The sequence below is a fragment of the Lathamus discolor genome, chromosome 4 (genome assembly GCF_037157495.1).
Source record: "Lathamus discolor isolate bLatDis1 chromosome 4, bLatDis1.hap1, whole genome shotgun sequence".
NCBI lineage: Eukaryota > Metazoa > Chordata > Aves > Psittaciformes > Psittacidae > Lathamus > Lathamus discolor.
In genome coordinates, this window is record NC_088887.1 from 39186977 (window position 1) to 39212517 (window position 25541).

At 44.9% G+C, this 25541-nt stretch overlaps 1 protein-coding gene across 1 annotated transcript in view; it reads right to left on the reverse strand.

The window, feature by feature from the left end:
• TSPAN7 (tetraspanin 7) overlaps positions 1 to 24837 on the reverse strand; it is a 94629-nt gene extending 69792 nt beyond the window's left edge. The window contains exon 1 of the mRNA XM_065677184.1: positions 24704 to 24837. Within this exon, the coding sequence (XP_065533256.1) occupies positions 24704 to 24784 (81 nt within the window). The 5' untranslated portion in view covers positions 24785 to 24837. The remainder of the gene's footprint in view (positions 1 to 24703) is intronic.
• Between the last annotated feature and the right edge of the window lie 704 nt (positions 24838 to 25541).

The window sequence follows — 25541 nt, forward strand, 5'->3', positions numbered from 1 at the left end:
ATTTTGGGAGAGCAGGCTCAGGACTTTTTAAAATTATTATTTACTTCACAAAACTAAAGGTTAATTTAATTTCACCCTCAATAAAATAACTAAATATGAACCGTGGTTTAAAGCACAGCAGCAGCAACAGAAAAAAAAAACCACCAAAACCCAAAACTTATTTCTTGCCCAGAATATCACTTTACTGCTGACTTAGGAGAGAAATATTAAACCATCCTTAACAAGTCTGGTCAGAACCGTTTTCTTCAACAGCAAAGCAGAATTCATGTTTCTGGGTGCTCAACCACTGCAGCTCACAGCTGTCCCAATGGGAGTCCTTACAGGGCAAGAACTGCCCCACATACAAACCAGGCACACCATGGGCAGACAACAGTGTCCAGTTACCCACTGCCTGAATCCCCTTGATGCTTGTGGTTGTTTTATTTATTTACCAACTGCTGGTCCCTACTCTACTTAGATCAATCTCTTCATCGTCCCTCCCTGTGCTGCCTCCATTTGCAAGGGAGACTCCAGCCCATAGCTCTTGCGCACCCAGGGGACTGCAGCACTGATTTTTAGCAAGCATTATCACTCTTGCTCTCGTTTCATGGCTGAGCAACAGCTTTGAATGCTTGTCTTCCCTTCAAACACTTAATTGCTTGATGCATTGGGAAACTACCTTTTAAAATTATTATGTAGCTCTCTATCACTAGATCTACATCTCCCAGCATCAAAACCCGTCATGCACAATCAAGCCAATGAAATCTTTTATCATGGCATCGCATGGAAAGGAGTAGAATCCCTATGAATTGAGAAAACTGCTCTTATGCAGCGCGTGCAGAATGGTTGGTACTTCTTGTCTCAGCCTTTCTTCTTTAGAGCCAAAAGCAATTCTTTCAGACCTGGCTGGTACTGATTTTCCCCCAGCACCCCAAGTGAGGAAATCACTATGCACATTTGCACAAACCCAGCCTTATCACAGATTTTGTACCTAACAGAGAGAAGGAAGAAAACAGCCCTCAGCGTGGTTTGGAAATCAAAGCAAATGCAGTTAGTATTTAAATAAGAAAACCTTATTAAGTAAATCTTTACTTATAGAAAAAAAAAATCCAACCTGTTCTGATTCTCCTTTTCCAATCGCTTTTCTTGTTTCCCCTCTAAGCTAGCAGAGCCAGCTAGAAAGATCAGTCCATGTGATGGACAGAGCACAACAGTTGACTTTCACTGTACAAAAGCAGCCCCTCCAGCCCAAACTGCTCCAGTTTCCCAGGGCTGTGTAAGAGGCTGGGTATTCCAGGTATCTGCTTAGCACCAGTCTCAAGGTCAAATTTTCTTTTCAGATCCACTTCCTCCAGAAAATGATGAGCTCACTCTACCAAAGGTAACTCAAAATCCAAGCATCTTAGCTACACACAAAATACAGGGGTGTCAAGTGAAAAAAGGAATGGAGCCCCCTTCGAGAGAATCACAGCGACTGCTGAAATATTAATGAAGCTCTTTATTTGAGAGAGTCTAAAAAGGACTTTGAATAATGCATTGCAAGCAACGGTACATCAGAAGTGGCTTTTTTATGCGAGAGGCAGCTGGCATTTTAAAAATAGACAACTTTCAACTTGATGGGGGTAGCTTACCAGTGGAGGAAATTATCCACAAATGCGCCATCATTTAAGGGAACAAAGCAGATAAACAAGCAGAGCACAAAGAAAGTTTATTAGTACAAATGTTCTGAAGCAGTCCTCTGCTGTCAGCACAGGCTGGCCCACCATAAGCACAGCTTCACTATTATTGGGCGTCCTCAACATATTCTGCCCCTTACTGTCACCAGAAACATCTCTTTAAGCAACTCTGCAATGGGCATGGTCTGGCAAAGATCCGATGCTTTGCTCCTGCTGTGAACAAGAGATATTGTCGTGTGCCACCCCACCCCCCCCACCCCCCAAGCAGCTCACGAATTTCCATTTTTAAAAATAGGATTATTAGTGACACTGGCTTTCTAACTCAACAGAAGAAAAGGAAGTGGGAGAAAATGGCATTATAATAGGAATGGGGTGAAAAGTAAGACCCTTGGAGCTTGCTCAGCTGAACAGCTAACTGGACGTGGGGGTCCTGTGACTTTAGGATTACAGTGAAGGTCCGACTCCTACAGCCCAACCACCTTTAGCAGAAGTATATTAAATGTGCCTCCTGCCACACTTGGGGTTTCAGTGTTTAGACTTACTGACAGCAACATGACTGACGGACAAAGATGTTGCTGTAGCTGGCGTTGTGACAAGTCCCCCAGAAGGTGACACAAATCTTTGCAGCCAGAGACGTTTTCTCAATATCCTTGATATGTGCTCCCTTTCCCTAACAGCCAAGATACAAAATGCAGCTTTAAATTACAGTCCAAAGGTGCAGGGCTTTATTCTAAGCACAGGTGCCCTTGTAGCGGGCTCTGCCTGTACGTTTACATTGTTACTGGCCAATGCTATTGGCCCCTTAGCTTTTGGTTGAAGCACCATGAATCTCAATGCCACCAAGAGCCATAACATTATGAAGCTATTCAAGAAAGGCGCTGATGGGAGTTTTGTAACAACCTGACCAGAGGTTTCCCTCCCCACCCCTCCAGAGATTGCTGCCTCCCCTCCCTCCCCATCAGCTCCCTGATTCTTCCCTGATTTTTCCTGATGAATGGAAGAAGGGAAATATAACCCCATTTTCAAGAAGGGGAAAATGGATGACCCAGGGAACTACAGACCAGTCAATCTCACCTCTGTGCCTGGCAAAATCCTGGAGCAGATTCTCCTGGAAGGCATATTAAGGCACATGAAAAACAACAAGGTGCTTGGTGACAGCCAGCATGGCTTCACTAAGGGGAAATCCTGCCTGACCAATTTGGTGGCCTTCTATGATGGGGCTACAGAACTGATGGACAGGGGTAGAGCAGTTGATGTCATCTACCTGGACTTGTGCAAAGGTTTGACGCTGTCCCACACAACATCCTTGTCTCTAAATTGGAGAGACATCAATTTGATGGATGGACCACTCGGTGGATAAAGAACTGGCTGGATGGCCGCATGCAAAGAGTTGTGGTCAATGGCTCAATGTCCAGTTGGAGACCGGTAACAAGTGGTGTCCCTCAGGGATCGGTGTTGGGACCGATTCTGTTCGACATCTTTGTTGGTGACATGGACAGTGGGATTGAGTGCGCCCTCAGCAAGTTTGCCGATGACACCAAGCTGTGTGGTCCGGTTGATACGCTGGAGGGAAGGGATGCCATCCAGAGGGACCTTGACACACTCGTGAGGTGGGCTGATGCCAACCTTATGAAGTTCAACCACGACAAGTGCAAGGTCCTACACCTGGGTCGGAGCAATCCCAGGCACAGCTACAGACTGGGCAGAGAAGGGATTCAGAGCAGCCCTGCGGAGGACATGGGGATGTTGGTCGATGAGAAAATGAACATGAGCTGGCTTCAGTGTGCACTGGCAGCCCAGAAAGCCAACCGTATCCTGGGCTGCATCAAAAGGAGCGTGACCAGCAGGTCGACGGAGGTGATCCTGCCCCTCTCCTCTGCTCTCGTGAGAACTCACTTGGAGTATTGTGTGCAGTTCCGGTGTCCTCAACATAAAAAGGACATGGAACTGTTGGAACAAGTCCAGAGGAGGGCCATGAGGATGATCGGGGGACTGGAGCACCTCTCGTATGAAGATAGGCTGAGAAAGTTGGGGCTGTTCAGCCTCGAGAAGAGAAGGCTGCGTGGAGACCTCATAGCAGCCTTCCAGTATCTGAAAGGTGCCTATAAGGATGCTGGAAAGGGACTCTTCATCAGGGACTGTAGTGACAGGACAAGGGGTAACGGGTTAAAACTTAAACAGGGGAAGTTTAGATTGGATACATGGAGGAAGTTCTTTCCTGTTAGGGTGGTGAGGCACTGCAGTGGGTTGCCCAGGGAAGTTGTGAATACTCCACCCCTGGCGGTGTTCAAGGCCAGGTTGGATGAAGCCTTGGGTGGCACGGTTTAGTGTGAGGTGTCCCTGCCCATGGCAGGGGGCGGGGGGGGTTGGAACTAGATGATCTTGAGGTCCTTTCCAACCCTAACTATTCTATGATTCTATGATTCTGCTGCACAGACTGACCTGCAGACAAAGGGGTTTTATACCATGATGGCATGAGACAAGGCAGCACAGGGATGTCTTCCTCTACTTATTCCCAGGGCTGCTTCTATCCCAACAAATCCCTCTGAGACCCACTGATCCCACAGACCAGCCTGCCCCCAATCCCGTTTCTCCACTACCCTCCCCCCCGAAAAAAATTAGTGTGGGCAGCTGGGCAGAATCTCCTTATCCCAAGGGATGGGGAACTGAAGGGGGAGCAGAGAGGGGCATGAATTGGCTCCACAATGAAGGCTACAAACCAAATCCTACAGCCTTTTAGAGTTACCTGGTGCCTCAGACATGCAGAACAGCTCTACTCCCATCGTGCCAATATACCGCCCATCATTGCATGCACATAGGCACACTGCTACTGACGCAGGCAACTTTAGCAAAAGTGAAATGTACCAGAAAGCAAATGCAGAGGGCAATAAAACAGCATGCCCTGCCAGCCTCATCTCCTCTTCCATCTGCCTGATTTATTCTACCTAGCCATTCACTTATATTACCAGCCATCAATTGACTGGTTGGTTGCCTCAAGCATCAGTTTCCCTTTACTCTTCTCTTCTCCATTAACTTTTACCTTCCTCCTCCATATGTCCCCCTCCTCTCTTTCCATCAACCCACCATTTCTGCTTTTATATCTTTGCCTGCACACCAAATTCTGTCAGTTGTTGGTGTCCACATTTCACACAGCTAGAAACAGGCAGCCAGCAGCACTAACAACCACACTCATTCCTGGTGGGTGGAGGAAGCTGTGTGAAGGAAGAAAAGCCCAGAGGAAATGCCCCCAGAGGCATTACATGTTATCGCAGCCTTAAAGAGTGAGGGGCAGGGACCCCCAGTGCAGCCAGTCTCCTTGTTCCCACCCCATACCGAAGGGTAAGCAAAGGGCTGCTGCATCCTGGCAGCCACCTGACACCCCGAGACCTGCAGCATTCCTGGCTGCCGCTGGAGGACAATGCATGAGCACAACACAAAGCAGCACTGGGCTTGACTTGTTTGTTCTCAAAATGAGCTTGTTTTCAAAACGAGCTTTGTCTTGCCTGGGCATGGGGGGAGACACTTGGTCACTGCAAACACCAGGCAACCTGCCTGCAACACCACCTCTGGGGGATACCTGGGTGGTGCTGCTGACAGCCACACAGCAAGTGAGGATTCACCTATTCGTTTGGAGAGACCACACTGTCCATGAGGGCTACCTGTGAATGAGATGACAAGAAACCTCTGTAGGACTCGCAGCCCAGTTTGCACTCCTGACACCTCTGCGCATGCCGGTGCCTCATCTGATGCTATGCAGTGCGTCAGCACACACTGCACCAAAGCTTATGCTTTTGCAGTTCCCTTCACACTTTTATTTTCCACTTTTTCACCTCACCTCACTCCTCCCCTCCCTATTTTTAATGCAGTGCAGCCTTTTTTGTTCCCCCTGTATGCTGCTAAATGTAGGAAAAGAACCCAAACCAATGCATCTCAAGCGCAGAAGAGGACCTGAGCGAGAGGGCAAGCAATGCCACTCAGGGCGCAGGTGCCAAGGGCAGGGCAGGCGGCTGTACTGAGCATGCACAGTAAATAACCACAGCCTCACTGGGAAAGCATTGCAAATCCAAGATACAGCTGGCACAGGACAGATTTACTGTGGTTATACTATTCAGCACTGGCATAAACTCCCTCTTGCCCCATGGCTGCAACCACTGGCACTGTAGTGCAGTTGCCCCCTCCATGTGTTAGCAGCACCAAAGAGGCAGATCCCTCCCAAACACATAACTCTTCAAAACTGCCGAACAAGGGTAAAATCACAGGGAAAACAGCCTGCAGTGAGTGCTGGGACTTCCAGACTGTACCATAGCCCAAAAGCCCCAGCAGCATTTGGACTAGCTGGGTAGAGTTTCAGATAGAGGGAGCCCGGAGAGGGGAAGGCAGGTTCATCTAAACCAAACCAAAAACATATGTTAAACCTTTAAACGGGGGGGGGGGGGGAATAAAAAAATGACAGAGGGGAATATGATTTCACCAGGAGTTTTTAAGAGGCAACAGGGAAGCACAAAAGCACAGATGATGCATTCCCTGTGGACCAGGTCATAAAATCTCTGCAGCCTCAAGCTGGGGACAATACAGGTGCTGGTAAAATGCAGAGGGGATAAAACTGAGAAGTCTGAACGAATTGCCCCGTTTAAAAAAGATGAGGGAAAATAGGGAACTGGAACAAATATATATACTTGTACGTAAGATGGTGGAAGTCTAAAACACATGATGACTAAACTGGGGGAGGATTAAGTGTTTGGTTTTAAATGAGGATGCCAACACACTACCTGCATTGGGAACTTGGTTAAAGGGAGGTAGTAATGGGGATTCTTCAAAAACAAGCTACCTATTACCTAGGAAAGAGAAACTGGATTATATCAGTGGGGAAATAGCACTGCCTTAGCCATGTGACGACCAAAAGTAGAAATGGTCATTACAAAAGCCAAAGAAATCCACTGCCATTCTCCAAAAGAAGGATCGCAAAGCATGGGAGCCAGTATGAAAGAAAACCAAAGAGAACAAGCAGCTGCAAAGGTGATACATTTGTGGGATGTGGCAAGATTGTTTAAACATACACATCTAGAAGTACAGGGCAAATAGTAACTGCCAGAGGAGGCATCAGAAAAACCCAAAGCAAGCTGCCAGCATGAAGGAGCAGTCTGACGCATGAACTTTTGTGGCTAGCCTTACATCAAAAGACAAATGCTACACGTCCATCTCTTGTGTCCCACTGACACCAGGGCTGAGTCCTGGGCAAGCTTCATGGCAGCTGTTTGGGAAGGGACTACCTAATGGGACAGAGAGAACTTTCTAGTTAGGCATAAAGAAGTATTAAGAATGGGATATATGTTTTGCTTCTTTATTCTACTAGAACATAAGCTAAAAGCATCAGAAGCAGAGGAAAGTTTGAACTTCAGGATTACTTCCAGGATGTTTATTATTATTATTATTATTACTACTTAGGCTAGGTTTCCATACAAATACCATTTTATCATCAGGCATTTCAGGACAAACTGTTCACCATTTGTCTTTCTATTCCTGAAGCTGGAAGCCTCAAAGGCTCATCCTCACTTCCTCTGCCAATTTGAAATATGCATCAGTAATGTAAAAATCCACAGTCCCTTCTTACCGCAGGAACCAAACGCAAACCTTTACACTTCACAGTCATCCTGTGATTTTCTTGCCAGTTTCAAAGTCATAAAAAGTTCATGGTTCATTGTAAGAGCCCTCACAAGTGAGCCAGAGAAAAGGCCAGCAATGGATAGTGTTATGACACCAATATTCTCCTTCCTAAGCAGGTAATGAAATGTCTTTTCCTCTAGCAGTGCTTGCCAAGCCCGCACAAAAGGAACCTGCCAATTACCACCTAGCAGCAAGGCTGAATTATGGGGTCAAAGTATTATAATAAAGATCTTTTTTGTCTGTCAACTTGTGATCTATCTACAGATCTTTGAAAAGGAAAGAAAGGAACTACATTTAAACTCTGGTGTGAAGTTTTGGGAAGAAGGAGGTCATTAAATTTGGAATCTATGTAAGCTATACAGCCCTTACCATAATTTCTTAGGTAACTTATGTCTATCAAGATGAGATTTTATATATAGCAGCCAGTGTGTGAGCAGCCCCCAAGCTAGTATATTACACAACAGTGAAGCAACTTCCTCATCATCCAGCTCCTAATCTCCCCAACAGAACAAGGAGGGAAAGAGCAGGCTCGGAACAGGCTCCTGACTGCTATGGGAAGACCTGACCCGGAACAAATTCATTTGCTGGTGGCTTTCCACCCCCTCCTTCCTCACCAGGCCTCTAGCAAATTAATGAGCTATTTCTTAAGAGCAGAGCTTAAGGAGGGAAATGCAAGGGAGAGTTAACATTAAATACTTTGATCCCTTCAACAGCTTAGGTACAAAAACAGGGAGTACCTCCTTTGTCATTCTCCATAAAGTATGCCACAGCACTCCATCACAGAGCTAATAGAGAACAGGAGAGCCAGAAAAAACAGCTGCCAGATGGACAGCATGTCCGTTTAAGTGCATTTGACCGTTTTGCACAGCCATGTATTCTGTGGCTTCTGGAAAAAGAAGGGATAAACTCAAACTTTTCTTCCCCTGAAAGACCAACAATGCATTTCTTGTCGTGTCTCCGCAAATGAGATCACTGATGAAAAGCAGGGCATGAGACTGGAGCGATCATCTAAGTTCAATGCTCTGAAAATACTCTGCATCAATTCTAGCTCCCATAGGAGGGACAAACTCATATGAGTTCTAAACCTGGTCAATTCAAAAGGAAAATCAAAATCCCAGTAAGAACTCTGCAGCCAAACGCCAGTTGAGGGATTCTGAACAAACTGGTAAAAAAAAATGCAAACCAAACCAAAAACTCATAAAAGCTTTTAAAATCCTCTGAATTATTAGTGAAATTATAGAATAATTTGCTCCTGAGAATAAAAAATAGGCTTATCAATATATATACATATAGTGCTGGAGCACCTCACCTACGAATTCAGGCTGAGAAAGTTGGGCTTGTTCAGCCTGGAGAAGAGAAGGCTCTAGGGATGTGTTATAGCAGCCTTCCCGGGGGGAAGGGACTTTTATAAAATGGGAGGCAGTGACAGGACAAGGTAATGGCTTTAAACTGAAAGAGGGGAGATACAGAAGGACGAGAAATTTCTGAAGTATCTCAGCTGTTCCTTGGAAACTTGGCAGAAGACTGTATGGTCACTAGAGCCCTGAAAGCTATTCAGTTCTCTAAGCTGAAGTGACTGCTTCAAGGAAGATTACCTTCTACAGAAGAAAATGAGTTCACAAACAAATAACGGAACAATGATTTTACTTTGATACCAAATGAGGCAATAGATTCTATAAATGTAGGGAAGGCAGTTTCCAAAGTAAGAAGTCCCATGTTAATTTGGCAAGAGATACTTATCTCTATTTCTTGTATGACCAGAAAAGCTTCTAAGTAAGCCCATGCAGAATTTGGCTTTACCCTAGATTCAAGCATCTGTGTATGTGGAGCAAGGGGAGAGGAGGAGTTGCCACTGCGTTACTTGATTTTCTCTTCTTTCCCAGAGCAACTCAGAGGCAGTCCTCATGGACCTTTTCATAACGCATTGCCACTTTTTCTGCTTATGCTCAAAAGACAGATGTTAAGATGGCAGAAACTACCGTTACAGCACTGACGCAGCATAGGAAAGTGCAACTTTAACAAACCAAGTTGTGAGACAAATGCTTCCAGGTCAGGCTGAGAAGTGTTTTCCCCTTGCTCAGTTGCCCAAGGATAAAGTCTCAGCCCGACAAGATCACCTTAGTTAATTTTCCATGTCATTCTCTGGGCACTTGTAACGTGTTTTATCTACTACAGGTTATTATCCTACTGTTGAGCAAAGAAGTCAACATTACATTGTCCCATGGTTCACATAAGCTCTAGTCACCTTACATGAAGCAAGGACAGCTTAGTGTCTGTCCACCCAGGGCGAAGGTAAAGGATTTAAGTTCAAACTGTGCCATGGGGAGAACTGAATGAAATGTTATCTTCTGAACTGCATGCTCCAAGGACAACAACAGAAAAACAAACAAACAAATGAACAAAACATACACAAAAAAATACAAAAAACCCCCACAACAAAACAAAATAAAAAACCCCAAACCACAACAAAACCCAAACAAACCCCAAACAAATGAACAAAAAACCCCAACAAACCACAAAATGAAGATTTTCCCATGTCTGACAGGGAATTTGAAGTTTTTCACATTTTTATTAATGTGAAAAGGGACAGTTTCCTGCCTCCCAGATACATGTTTTCTTAGTGCAAAGAGGAGACAGATCATAATCTATATATTAAGAGCCCTCTGAAAGGCCTGATCTACCAAATTACAATCACACAGCTACATCTAGGATCTCTTGGCCTTTGCCTGCTGCCGCCTTGACAAACAACTAACATAATGCAGTACACAAAGCAAGCTCTAACTTCAGTGGTTGTGCCTAAGCCTTAGCCGCCTTACCAGAATCAACGATTTACCTCCACAGACTATGTTTAAGATCACAGCTTTCTTCATCCACACTTTTTCCCTCCCTCTTAGAGATGTGCCTATTGCTACAGATGAATACCAAGGCAGGGTAGAGGATGCTGCCAGCCCAGCATTAACAAGAGATGGCTCCAGAAGAGGAACTCTGCAAAGCAGCCATTTTCTGATGTATACTCTTCAGCCTTCTGCCCATCAAGGTACCTAAACATCTTAGTGCAGGAGCAAAGCTAGCAGGTAAAAACTGGTCTGAAATGTCTACAACTAATTCTGATTTTCCTTCTTCAGTTTTGCATTAGTTACTACATTTTAAAGCTATCCTGTCGTAAAGTGTAAATGGAAGCAAGATTATACCATGGAAGGGCTGCTGTCTTCTGTGTACTTTCTCACACAGTGCTTTTGATTACAGGATAAGTCAAAAAAGGGGAGAAAAACAGCAAGCACTGCAATTTTATCCAAGAAGACGTATAATTTCACTATCATTGATATATCCCAACATGAACCACATATGTTAATTTTCAAGTATGCCAAGACTTGGAATAAAGAATGCCAAAAATCAGGATTCCACAATGCCAGTGCCAGCTGTGCTCCCTCCTGGGAAATACTCACAAAGCAATCCAAAACACATACGTAGATAACACTGGCTCCTACCCCTATGATCCTTCCTATCCTAGCTAGCATGGGCAATCTGTTACTTCTTAGCAGGCCCCACTAGCTACTAGACTGATACTACTTACACTAAAAGGATGAAATGAACTGCCAGCAAAAATGGCATTAAGGAGTCTTTCCTAAGGAACTTGCAATTTACCATTTGAAAAGTGTAATTTAAACGGTGCCACATAAGGTGATAAAGGATACCGACACATGAGCTGAGCCACACAGGCCAGTCTCTGTCTCTGCGTGATACCACATATGGAGAAGGAGAAGTGGGAAACAGAAATCATGCTGTAGCTTACCTGAAAATTCTCTTTTATTGAGGTAGCAAAGCCCAGGAATGGCAGAGAAATTAATGACATTTTGCTGAGTCCCTGATGAGCCCTTTCCCCTCTTGTTCATCAGACCATACAAGAGGATAAGAACAAAACGGTGACTACTCTAAATTACTCTGCTCTGCTCGCAGCCTGATCAGCTGACTAATAGCCATTGCAAGAGATGTTAGGATAAAACTGCACAGGGACCATTAGAAGAAAACCAGTCTGCCATTCACCTAAAGCCACTCAGACTCAAGATGCTGGTGAACGGTCACTTCCTTCCCCATGAGCTGTCCCCACCTACACCCACCAAACACCAGCTTAATCTACAGCTAGTAAAAACCCTTAATTTAACTGACACAAAAACAAGGGCAGCCAGCATTAACGTCTTCCAGAAGGGCCTCACTGGGGTGTGTATAGAAAGCAAAGACCTACACTATGGGCTCTCAGCATGAACAAACCCCCTTCTTCTTGAAGAAGTCCCCAAACTAGATGCTTCCCCTATTAAGTGACTTGAAATCCTCACAACTTGTTCTAGCCTTAAATGGCAGCTTGGGAAGCCCACTCCGTTCTTTCCAGCACAACTCAATCTCACCCTGGTAGATGTTAGTGTACTTTTCCTGCGCTAAAGCAGACTTCTGAGAGCTGCCATCCCCACATAGACTGTACTTTGCAGCTGTCCAATTAAAATGTAGCAAAGAAAACTGCTAATAACTCTTTGCAGCTGTCATAGCATCCACTGCACGAAAAAATGAGAGAGAAATCCTTCTTTAGCTAAGAGGTCAGTCTAATTGCTACGATCAATTGACAACCTCACTTAGAAAATGTGGCAGAATCCACTAATCACAAAATTCTGCATATTAGTCTTTAAACAGAGCTCCATGTTAGCAAAATCTTTCTCCATACGACAAAGCACAGTAAAAGTAAGAAAAGTGGCTTGTTCTGGAAGTCAGCATTTAAACTTGATCTTGCCTGCCACGTTTGGTAGATACTATGGAGACAACAAATCACTGACACTTAGCACGAAGAGGATGAGGAGGACATTCTTAAGCAGGCAGATTGACTTTCCCTCCTTTGGGGCCAATATGCTTGCTCCCAAGCCAAATGATCTTTCAATACAGAGGTGGATATCCACCTGCAGAAATGCGCACTTCCTTGAAGAAAACCTATCTCCTCTTATACTCTGCATGAGGGGATTTGGGATTTTTTTCCCCCCACAAAAGGGCTTGCCTGATCTATGAAGTCAGGAAAGTTGCTTGGATCATTCCCAGCTGCGGAAGCCCACTCACCTGGGGGCCTGCTGCCATGCACCAGTAACTCTGATCCCTCTTGCAAGATACTGGGCAACCTGAAATGCTTTTCCCAGTGCATTGTGCATGCAGCTTCAGAATAAAGAACATGATGGTCTACTAAGTTCATGGTTCAGATAAAGCCAGCTGCTCCTTCCAACATCAGTATTCATTAGACTTCACAGAAATACTCCCATACTCTACAAGCTACCTCAACAGCAGGTAAAATGCAATTTTTATTTCAGCTTGCTGCTTCTGCAATTGAAGTAAGATGTCAATGTAAGTGCTACAATGTAGCAGTTATTACAGTCAGGGACTTAAAATAACTGATTGACAGCTGTGCCAAATTTGACCCAGCTGTTCCTCAGACATACTGCTTGACTTACATCTGTGTCTGTCTATAAAATGGGCATGACAACTATTACTTCTGAAGGACTATCACTGTTAAATAAATCCAAACATTTTGTTTTCCCACGAGTATTTACACAATGCTTCTTAAGGACAACAGCATTTGAAGAACAGAAAAAACACAATACACAACCATCAATGTTGTAAAAACCCCAGCATATTAACATACAGGAAACAGCCAGGCCCCATTTTTTCCTGAATTTAATCCAAACAACGTGCACGCTGCCATGCCTTCTGATTCTGGCCATAATACTCAGCATTCATTCATCCACCAGCTGACCCACGTGTGATCCCACAGCACACTACCTCATAAACACATCTACAGAGAGGGTCTTTTGCTCTCATGTTCTTCAGTTTAGGCTTTGTGTTCATAGAAGCTGCAAAATTTTAATGGTAATTCTACCTCGTTTGGGGCAGTGGAACCACCACCATGGAGGAGCAGCCATCTTCTTGTGAAATGACGTGCTGCGAAATCAGAGGGGCAACAAAAGCAAGCATAGAGATAGGAGGCAGAACCTAACAAGTTTTGTCTTGACAGAGGAAGGGAAAAAAGGTTTATCCTTCTGAGATATCCAGAACACGAAAGAGTGACAGACCTTCTCAATCACAACTCTATGAGAATTCTGTGGGTTCCGAAACAGAACAACCTTCTGTTTCACTGAACCTGAATATTAAGCACAGGTGAGTTTAAAAAACAATGAGCTGACTGCATAAAACAGTCTGGTCATCTATAATTCCCACTGATTTTAAGCAGAACAAACTCAGTCCACCCATATGTACTCATCAACCTCAGCTGATTTAATTAATTTTAAAATGTCTTTTTATGTCATATCGTTTTGCTTACCAGTATAGCACTAACATATGATATAGAGAAAATATGCTTTCCAAAGGCTAATGTTACTGCCACATAGACTTGGACTTGGGTGCACAACTGATCAGCTGGTGAATGGTACTAGAAGAAAAACTGGTTAAATGTTCCTCACTGATGAGGTGGCTCTCATTTTTATATCATTATACATGATTGATTGCCTAAGAGCAAAGACTTAGCATGAAATTCTTCTTGATATCCTTCAGATTTAGAGTTCTGCCATCTTATGTACTTTACATATTTGATGGTGCTGGAAAAAGTAGGAAGTCATTTTGGTCTAACAGCAACATGAAACTGCAAAGCCAAGCACCTCATGAAATTAAAAGAATAAATCAACTAAGTGGTTGGGGCTCAGTTATATCCTTCATCTTGCAGAGACTGCTCTGCTGTACGAAATAGCCCGGCTCCTTGCTTTTAATACTGGATATTCTTCAGGGTACAGGGATTAATCCTGTCTGGTCCCCTGGCACTCTAAGGCCAGCAAGTGAGGGGGAAGGGAACACTTTAAATCTGATACTTCTGTTAAAAAATAGCTATGGTGCAGCATGCTCAGGTTTCCCTACAGGGACCGGGTTTGTTTTGTGTTTCTCTGTTTCTCTGCATAAGTATCACATGTGTGTCTTGCCAGCTCACAGAAACTGAGGCAACTTTTCCATATTGTTCTGAACAATTTCACTAGCTGAAAATTCTCTCTCCCACAGAGCTACCTATTTTAAGTACAACCATCTTTCACATCAGAAAGCAACTAGCTGTTACTTACAAAACACAACCCTCCTGGAAGTGGGAGGTTTTATTTTTGTTTCTGGTTTCAGTTGAAAATAATGCAACTGCTGTATGAAACACTTGGTTTATTTACCACATTGCTTGGTCCAGCACATCTCCTGCAGCTTGTAATTTCATGGCCTGGTGAGCTCCATGGGACAGCCCACCCCACGGCTGCCCCAGGGCTGATCCCTGGCTATGGCAGGGTCCACCTTGGATGGAGCAAGGACCAGTGGTCCTGTTTGGCATGCCTTTCCAGTGAGTGTGCTGGTAAACATGGCCAAGAGTAGGTGAGCTCAGGACCATGAGTGGACAGAAGGCACTGGGTGGCCTTTTCATAGAACCATACAATGGGTTGGGTTGTAAGGAAGCTTAAAGATCATCTAGTTCAAACCCCCCTGCATGGGCAGGAACACTCTCCATTAGACCAGGTAGCCCAAAGCCCCATCCAATTTCTCCATGCTGGAATGATGCTCAGCAAAAACACTGCTTTGAAGCAGGGAGACCAAAGGGGAAGAATCTAAAAAAAGAGTAATCTTCCATAAATTAAGAAAGAAAGTAGTTGCCTACAAGGCCATGGGCAAAGACAAAAGTTGCCCCATCCTGACAGTGAGAGTTCTGCACAAGCACTCTGAAAGCTGCACAAAGATCCTGCACATAGTAAATACAGCAAGGTCTTGCTGCCTCCTAGAAAGGCTGTATACTTCCCCAATCCTACCTGCCATGACAAAAATAAAACCATAACGCCATCCTCGTGAACTAGTTTATCTTTGATGTCTGAAAGGTCTGACCTCCCATTAGTAAGTCCTGACTCCATCCCTTCGCACCATCCCCTGTTTTATGAGAACAGACGGCAAGGAATACACTAGGGCATGACTTGTGTGTTCCAGGAAGGAACACGGAAATACTCCTGACAGCCAGCTCCCTGACATCTTGAGGTCCTGGCCCTTTCTTCAGGACGTTTTAAAGTGTGCTTGAATACAAAAAGACCCCTAAAGTCCACAGGTGATGCATAGATAGCCTGCAAGTTGCTCTGGGACAAGAGAAATTAATTTAAGCCTCTAGGCCATTTGACCGGCATAATTTAACTCAGCAGTCTACTGGAAAGAGAAACTCAGTCCCAGATAATGCATACACTGATCTCAGTATCAACTAGCAACTGCAATCTGGGCCTGCTTCGACTGACACAAAGATGCCGATGTACAAAAAATAATTTCTAACATAGTATCAATGACCTGGAAACCAAGAGGAAGTTAAAAAAGAAAAAAGTCTCTAAACATGCAATAATATCAGCTGCTGGTTTCCTATAAAACATTAATTTGCAGGCAATTTGAATCATGCTCTGTCTGCAATCAGTGCGCACATCCTACATCCAGCAGAGGGGAGCTGCAGCAGTAAAAATGATCCCAACGATGAGATGCAGCCATCAATATTGAAGCACTGCGGGTAACCAACCTATCTGTATTTTTGTTTCCTCTTTGTTTTCATGGGGAAACAGAAGTGACATGCACTTAACTATGTTATCATTACAAGCCTTATTAAAGCCAGTCAGATGTTAAGCACTATTGAAGTGTACCGTATAGCGGAGGATTGAGTTTCCATCCTTTCTTCTCTTAATACATACCTGGAAAGTATCTTCTCCTTTATCTTAACCTACTCTTACAAGAATAAAAGCCACAGCTTTCCTGATAGGTTTCTGGTGTTTTGATTGTCCTTTGACACAGTGGTGGCAACTGCAAGTTGTAATGAAAATTCTTTGGCCAGCAGACTATTAGGAAGCACAATAGAAATAATGTTATCTTCCCCCCTTCCCTTCACCAGAGGAGATTTGCAGCAATCCTCCACCTCAGATAGCTTTTGGAATTAATCCGCATGCACTTCTATAAACTGTATATAATGTCCTTCACGTTTTCTTTGGTGAGATCAGAGCAGAGCATTTGGAGAGCCTCAGGCAGTCACTCACCTTTGCATTATCTTATAACATGGATAAAAAGCCCAGTCTAGGCATACATCCTTGCAGACCGCATGGGCCCCAGACCCAAGGTTCCCCACCTCTGTTACAGGCTTTCAACTCTGGTTGGGCCACAAGCCCCAGATATGACTTTGAAGCCAACACACTTCACAGATCTCCAGAAGGGCAAGCCTTGGTTCTGCCTAATTGGACTGATTCAACATAAGCCACGACACAACCCATGATGCCATAAACTGACCTAAGTTTCAAGTCTACCTACAAAAAAAAGAGCGTTGACGTTACCTGGCATATTCAGGAAATTCTTGTTTCTTTGAAAACTCCATTTTTTTAGGATTTCCCAAATCGCTGACAGTTTCCATCCCTAGGAAAACTACCAAAACTTCAGATTTTGATATAGCTCCTATTTATTTTTAGAAACATATAAAATGAGCACTTTTTCACATTCTGTTGCCAAAAATGCTAAGTAATTTATTCTAAACACTTCAAAGTTGTTGCCAGATGGAGGCCAACCCACTGGAAACTCCATTCTAAAGATAAATGCTTTTAAAACTTACCAAAGGATGAAATCAGGCTGGTCTAGCTGGAACTTCAGTTGCACAGAATGTATTTAGGTCCTTGCAATACGAATAATTCCTTGTGGGCTAGAAATTTCTTGTGGGTGAGTTGTAAATGTACTTTGCTGGTGGTGGTCAGTGTAATTTTTTGTTCCCACATGCTGTATTCTCTGAAGCAGTACCTGTAACCTGGTCAGGAACAAAACTCTGAAGATCTTGTTGGTTTCATTGATAATTTCAGTCCTGTGGTATCTGCAGACCTGAGCCACTCATCTCAATCTGAAGGCATTAAGGCACTCAGTGGTTGTAAGGGCCATACAGCAGGGCTTCTATCACTTCCCAGTTTTAGGGAAATGTAAGTACTCTTGTTCCTATGATATTTATAGGATGTAATCCTTTCCTCTTCTCTCCTTCTTCTCTGCTGCATCATATAAGTACGCCAACCTTTTCCTTAGGTCTAGCCTCAAGACCCACAGACTTGCAGATTAAGTCCACTACCTCATTATTAACACCATCACATTATCCTAGCAAATAAACTCTTTGAAAAGCTGCTAAAAAACTTAAAAAGAATATTGCAACATGATCCATCCAAATCCTCATACAGCCCAAACCAAACCGAACCCTTTCTCAAAGTTCACTGCAAATAACTCTGAGAAATAAATGTCCACAAGACACAATTTCAGCCTTCTACCCAGCCCAGGAAGCTCTGCAGGGTCCTGCTGCCTCCTGGTGCATCCAGCCTGGTCTCCAGAAGGGGGTCTCCTTGGGCACTGCACAGTAACCAGCCACCACCTGAACTTGGCAGAGCAATTCCCAGAGATGGGAAAAGTGAGAAATGGAGAGGGAAGGAGGGCTGCCTCCTTCTCTGAAGGATTTTAGCACTGTCCCCAGAATCTTACAGATGAAAAAAGAACATCTGGAAAACATCTTGCAAAGCACCACATGGAAATTACAGCAAAATTAACAGCATCGCTCCCATTCTTTTATTACACTTCTAAAAATCCCGTGGCCTACTCCCAGAGCTCAAAGAACCAGCTCAGCTATGAAATAACATTAATCCTGTAAGACATGAGCATGCCATGCTTCTAGTCCCTCTAGTACAAGAGAAATTTAAATGCTTCCCTTTCATAACCCAGAACTGTTATAAAGACAGCACATGTAAGCCATCTGCCTACCACGGTGAAAGAGATCTAAGATGGAAAGAGGCCTGCTCTACTGACGTGAATGATCTATTCTCCAATAGATGATTAAATGCTAATTAACAGCGATGAGCTGAAAGAAATAATATCACACAAATAAAACCGGCATTAGAGTAACTGTCATCTCCTCCCTGTAGTCACCTTTGGAGTCTTGTATTTTATCCTAAAGATTCAGCCACCTAGGTTTGGAAGACATTGAGTTCAAAAGGATTTTCATCCACAAATTTGCTGGATGTAGAACAGACTCGGTATTACAGTTTAAAGCTAGCATCTCTGTAACAAGTATCACTGCACCTTAAAAGGATGAGAAAGATTGCAGATGTTTCTGCAAGCTCACATGCACAAAGAACCTTTCTGGATATTCATCTATAAACTCACTGGCACATAAATTTGTAGGACAGTTGCAACATCCAAAGAAATGATGAGAAAAATCCAGAGATGGAGATAGCTATTGGTACCAGGCAGTCTAATCTACCACCCTGACGGCACAGGGAATTGATAACAAGTCACATAATCAGAGATAAAATCAGATTCTTGGAGCCTCTTTAAATTCCCTTGGTTTGCCTACAATAATTGCCTCCATTTCCTTGACAAGCAAGGCTGGCACGAACCATCAGCCAAGAAAAAGGGCTTTACTGCCTTTCCCACAGAAAAGTACTAACCCTTCCCTAGAATTTGTAGCTACACTGTTTAGGCCACGCAACTGGCTGCTTAGAGCAGGAGTGAATGCTGAACCACCAGTGTTTCCTGCACATACCTCAGTACTCTTCCACAGCCCTATCCCATCACTCATGAAAAAGCAAGGACTTCTGCCACTGCTTGTTTATAAATGCATCCTACGTCTTCCCAAACATAACTTCAAGTCATCTACTATCCCTCTTCACCAGTCCAAAGTGATCTGTTAAAGTGAAAAAACTACCATCCCCAAACTAGAGAACTTTCTAGATACAAATTCCAAGGTCAAGGTGTAGCAAGTACCTTGTCAAGATGTAGGCATAGTTACGCAAACAGCAAGAAAAGAAGGCTCAACAGCAACGTAAATTATTGCTTTATATCACAGAATCACAGGATGGTTTGGTTTGGAAGGGACCTTCAGGCTCACCTAGTTCCAAACCCTGCCATGGGCAGGGAAACCTTCCACTAGAGCAAGTTGCTCAAAGCCCCGTCCAACCTGGCCTTGAACACTGCCAGGGGTGGGGCAGCCACAGCTTCTCTGGGCAGCCTGTGCCAGGGCCTCAGCACCCTCATAGTGAAGATTTTTCACAGTATAGGAAAATCACAGCTTCACCTTCTCGCTTTACTTGCACTTAGCAGAGCTGGCACGGTGGCATGGCTCTCCGCTATCAGGACTGTCATTAAGCGGGTTTATATCACAGCTGAGACAAAAAAACCCACAGAAGTAAGCCAAGTTGGGTAAGTACCCCAACAGGGAAAGCTTAATCAGGAGCTGTGTTTTTAAACACCATCTAGCCTTTTTTTTTTTTTTTCCTTTTAATCCAGTTATTTATTACCCAACAGAATTCACCTGGGGCTACGCTCACAAGAAAACACAGTTATCTTTAATCTTCCTTGTATGTCATTACGAAAAACAGAACAGAAAACAACTGACTTAAGGAGGCAACTGCATGAAGTTTGCGCCTAAACAACGGAGCACTCCAAATCCAGCATAATGAGGATATTGTGCATTTTTGAGAGTGTAATATTTCTGGATTCCAGGTAACTATGTGCAAATGGTAAAACTTATTTCTAAAAATATAGCAATGATGACTTTGCAGTCAATGGAACTACCAAAATATTAAGCAATCTAAGCCACATGGGAGAGCTAAACCATTTCCAAAATACTTCCTTTAAAACCATCTGCTATCAGATATTTAAGAAAAATAACAGAAAAAACATAAGCATGGCAAAAGGTATTAAAAAGACCAGATATATGCTGAAACCAGTGCAGAAGCCCTGGAAAGAAGTTCTGGGGAGAAAATCGGTAATTTCAGCAACCCAGCTGGACATCCATAATGAAGATGACTAATGCCACCAGTAACTCAAAGGGACACGCAAATTGAATCCCATATTAAAATGCACGGCTCAAACGGCTGCATGTGAAGATGGGTCAGCAGTTCAGCCATAAATTTCTGTTACAGAGCGGGCCACTGCGACTGCTCTTTGTCTCAGGCATTTCCCAGAAAATGGCTTTGTGAGCTCCTGAAATGGTGGGCGAATGCCACCTCTGCCGTACGGCTGCAGCTTGAGCAACGCAGCTGCCTGTCCCCCACCACTGACGTCCTGCTTGAGGAAGCCTGAGAGAAGAGGGAGGTGCGGGAGACGCTCCTCCGAATTGGACGCCAGCTCTGCCCATGCCTACTGACCAGAGGGGGGCCTGAGCCCGTCGTTCTTCATGGGACCATCGTCTGACCACCTGGCGCTCCATGCAGCCACATTCATGCAGCCACCAGAGAAAATAGCTGAAAGAAGAACAGTGCTGTGGAAACATGCAGTTTTGAGCTGTTTTAAAACTGCTGGCTGAGGCCTCACAACCAAGTGGCGCTACCATCACACTCTAGTCCATGGCTCTCCTGCCACCTGCTCACCTCCATGGGGTCATACCGGGATGCACAGGTCCATTTTCCAAGCGATAAAACCTTGGAAAACTAAACTATTATTCTTGCAAATAGCTATCTTAGTTCTGTTTATATCACATACCAAAAACCAAGCCAAGTTCTAAGAACCTAATTCAGTATCCAAAAGATTGATCTTGGTCAGAAGATATTCTTCAGATCAGTAACTCACCTTTGAAATATATCTGAATGGAAACTCTACTCATATGCTTTTATTACATTAATTAACAGCAAAAAAACCCCATACCAGCAGCACAGCACACACAAAGAATTTATTTGAGAGCCAAGTGTCTCACAGTGCCTAAAATCACAAGCTACTCACTTTGCTACAGTGCCTATTTGGGGCAAAGCTTCGCATGGAAGTTGAAACACACTTTCTGCAGCCCTATAACTTTAAGGATCAGTGCATGCATCCTTAAAAACACATTGAGATAGGCTGTTAATGTGATAACAAAATGTATTTTAAAGCCTACAGTGGAATGTTAAGTATACATACATTTTAAGACATAGGTTGACTTAAGAAGTAGGTAAATGTAAGATACTGAGGGGTGCTTAAAGGTTTTAGTCCTCTACAAAAAATTCACTTTGAATTCTAATCCAAAATTCATCTTCCCTTAAAAGCAAGACAGATTATATCTCGAGTTTCTATGCAAGCAATTTATGATGCCCAAAAGGAAAAAAATAAAAATACCTAACAGCCAAGCAGTGCTTTTTATTGCCTTTTTTAATCTACTAGTTACAAACCAGATGCATTCAGTACAGAATTCTGATTAGGAAAAAAATGGCTGTTGAATTTTTATTACTATGTCCCTTAAGGACCAAAAGTGGTAACCCTAGGCATTTAATGTGTACTATGAATAACAATACATATGAGCACATAAAAGGCTTGTTATCTCAGTTTATGGAATTTTTTTACCATGTTGATACATTTACGTAAAGAAGCCAGGAAGCATGGTGAAGGGGAGGAGAGGAAGCTATCAAAATAACAAGTACCGTTAAATAAAACCCATTTGGAAAGAACAAGCTACGCAGTATGAAATTTGAATGAACCATGTCTTTTCATTACCACCCTGCAGCTCTCATGTAGTCAGTGGAGCCTCATTTAATGCTTCTACTAAAAGCCTTCATCTACATACATCTCACTCATTGATACAAATGCAATTCATATTTAACCCTGACAAATAATCAGTCATGACAGAAACAGTCTGTATTGTCTTCTTTTATCTTTTCAATAAACAGTGTAAACACAGAGAAGTCCTTCTGGATGTTTCAAAACAGCCCACTGGATTCAAAGAAGCATCTTCTTCCCGACCCTTCACATCACAGTCCATAAGCACCTGGCCAGATATATCTGAAGGGTTTCTGCCACATACCTCCCTGTCACAGGATGGCTTTCCTCCCTGTGTTATACCGCAACTCCTTCCCCACAGCTAGAAAAAAACCCGTACAAACTGCAGCTGAGCAATGCAGGGTTTTCTCCTTCAGAAATCAGCTTACAACGTCCCCAAAACACATAGGGAAGCCATCAGAATAAAATTCTACAAACCAGCCAGTTGTGGCACTGGCATGGTTTCCTCCTGGTATTCAGATGGGTGCATGTAATAGATTTTTTAAATAGTTCCTCCTATTGAATCCTTCCTATATTTTCAGCTTTGAGGATTCATGGGGACCCAATCTGAATTACAGTGACTCCGGAGCCAGCAGCTTGTGAGGGTACAAACAGTACCTCAGAAATTAATGGGAGGAAGGGGGGAAAGGAAGTAAGAGACAACTCTGTGCATCCCTCAGCTCTCAAACTTGCCTGTATAAAGAAAATGAGGATACGGCCAGGGCACACCATGTTTCTACTCTACTCAGGGCAGCTTGCTCCAATTTATACGAAATGGGTTGATTCAAAGCTCAGAAAGGGACTGAAAATGGAAAATAGATTCTGTTCTTCTGTGCTGAAAGGAAGACCCCCTGATGAAGATGTAGGGTCTGCTGTCCACTACTCTGGACCTTTACCAAGCTCTCTGTTGTGTTCTCCTAATGAGATCTTCCTAAGCTTCCCTAGGTTGGCACCTTGGGAAACTAGATGCAACAGCAAGAATGATTTAAAAGAAATTTGTTCTCTTTTGCTCATGGTTGCAGGATTCTGTCTCCAAACATTCATTTCTTCCTCCTTTTCCAGGCTCAATGAAGAGGACAGACAAACACCCTAACTGCTGTCGGGTGTTAAGTAACTGGAAGAGCCACATTAAGTGGGCCATGCCCTTGGAGAAGACTGGGAAGCAGGGGAGCCTGACAGACAGTTCAGAGGAAAAGAATTTGCAGTAGAGCATCCCGGCAGCGCAGATGTATCACTGTCGCCCAGACTGGAGCTCAGCTGTGTTATTTACCCTATGAGGTCCCAGCTGTCAACCTGGCCTGGCATCATGACAACCTACAGCGCAGATGCCCTTAGCCAGCTGCTTGGCTCCACATACAATTCTCTCTTTTTTAATGAGATTAGTGTTCGTGCAATGTGCTAGCTCGACGGGCATGCTGATTTAAGTCCTCTGTTTAGTCAGGCTGCAGAGGATACAGCGGTCACTTTCTAAAAAGACGCCATTTGAAAAGATTGTGTGAATTCACCAGAGCTCCTGCAGTTGTTCATCAATCACAGGAAGAAGAGGGGTTTCTTATAGATCCTTTAAGAACAGAGGGCTGGAAAGGGTAAATATTGGAATCGTGGTAAGTGTATAAACCTAGCAACCTACCTCGAGACTAGCGTAAAGGATCTACTTGACAGCAAAAAATCCCAACAGATGATTTCAGCTTCGTATTCATTTCAGTCATCAGACACATTTGCTGCAGTTACCACCAAAATTGTTAAAAAAGAAGGGGGGATATGTTCAATGTTGGGAGGGTAGATAACGCAGAGGTACTGCCGTAAGTCTGAATTAGCAAAATGACTTTTGGTTATGCTGGTTTAAAACGAAAAAGCTTAGGAAGTTACAGTTGAAACAGTTAAAGTCCTGTGTTCGCTGTTAAGATGTAAAACATTATTGCCATGAATAAGCAATTCTGTGTTCAGAATGCATTTTTAAGCAGAGTGATGAAAACGTGAGTTAACTCCCTTTCACTGACACTTTCCACGGCGAGCTATTAAAACGGTAACGCACAATCAGCGCCGCTTGCTAGGAAGTGCCAAATCCGCTCCAGCGCATTTTATCGATGATGTGCAGATGACGGTCTCTATCAGTACACGGTGGGGCCATTATCGGCTGCTGTCACCATGCACCGCGAAAAGCTCTCCAGGCTGCAGACCGCCGCCACCAGACGCTGCTCGTACCCGGGATCTGCGGCGGAACCGGGTCGTCGCGGAATCCCCCAGCCTCGGGGGTCTCCTAAAATCCCCCGGCTCCCCCTCCATCAAGTGCTGCAACTCAATTAATGCATCTGGGTCATCAACATGGGTTACGGGAGCCTGAGCCGGGTTACGAAACGCCGCGCGGCGGGCACAGCGGGCGGCAGCCAGCACCCAGGTGAGACCGGGCCGAGCCTCGGGGGACCGGGAGGGAGGCCCCGCGGCGGGACGGGGATGCGGGGGACCAGCGCTCCCGGTGCGGCCGGCCTGGGAGGCGGCAGGGAGGAGGGCGACCACGGCGGCAGCCGGGGAGACCCCCGCAACTTTCCCCCCGCGGGGAGTATTCGCTCGCCCCCAGAAGAGGCAGAAAAATTGATTTCTATCCGTATGTGTGTATGTGCATATATATGTGTGCGTGTATACACATACATATTCCGGCCTCATCAGAGCCACGTCCCCGTACAGTACACCGGTGCCACCGCGGCGGAGCCCCCCGCAGCGCGCCCCGGGGGTGCCAGGCCCTGCCGGTGGGTCGGTGGGTCGGGGGGTGGATGTGTGTCCGCGCCGCGCCGCGCCGCACTCACCCAGAAGACGAAGGAGTAGATGATGAGGAGGGTTTTCAGACACGTTATCACGGGTTTGGTCTCCATTCTCCTCGATGCCATAATACTGAGATCCCGGCTGCGGGCTGGGCGCGGGAGGAGGAGGAGGAGGGAGGGAACAGGGAGGAGGGGCGGGGGGAGGCGGGCGGAGGGCGGTGAGCTCAGCGCGGGGCTCGGCCCGCTGCGCCTCCCGCCGCCAGGGGGCGCTGCCCGCGGCGCGCCGCTGAGGGGATTTGGCGGGGCGCTGTGAGGGGAGCGGAGCGCTGGGCGGCCGGGGGTGGCCGGGGTGGTTCGGGGAGTGCGGAAGGGCTTGAGGTTCTGAGCGATGCAGTGAAACACACCCCCACCAGCAGCCCCGATTTCTTGTGGAGATGCTCGCAGGCGTTCCTTGGGCTGCCCAGCGAGTGGGAGCTGGATGGGGAGTTGCCAGTATGGGAGGAAACGCCGTTCAGTGTCATGGTGAAAATCCGTGTTTGTGTTGAAGCTGCAAGGCTGTGGAGACAGCGGCAAGCGCGAGAAACGCAGGTTTAATAGCGCTTTGATTGCAGCCAGATCGTACGGGTGAGCCAGGCTGTGTCTGAGAGACAGAGCTCTACACCAAATCCATTTGGGAGGCCCAGGGTCCCCGTTCACATCTCTGCCATACTTCCCTTCGGCAGCCCTACTGGTTGCATTGAGGCAGTAGGATTTATGGATGTCACCTTACAGGAGCAGGTCACAAAGCTGGGATGCTGCTGGAGCCTGATTCCTAACCTGGGCTTCGCCTCAGCCTCAAATCTGAGCTCTATCCTAAAACTAACCTGGGCACTGAACCCCAGCC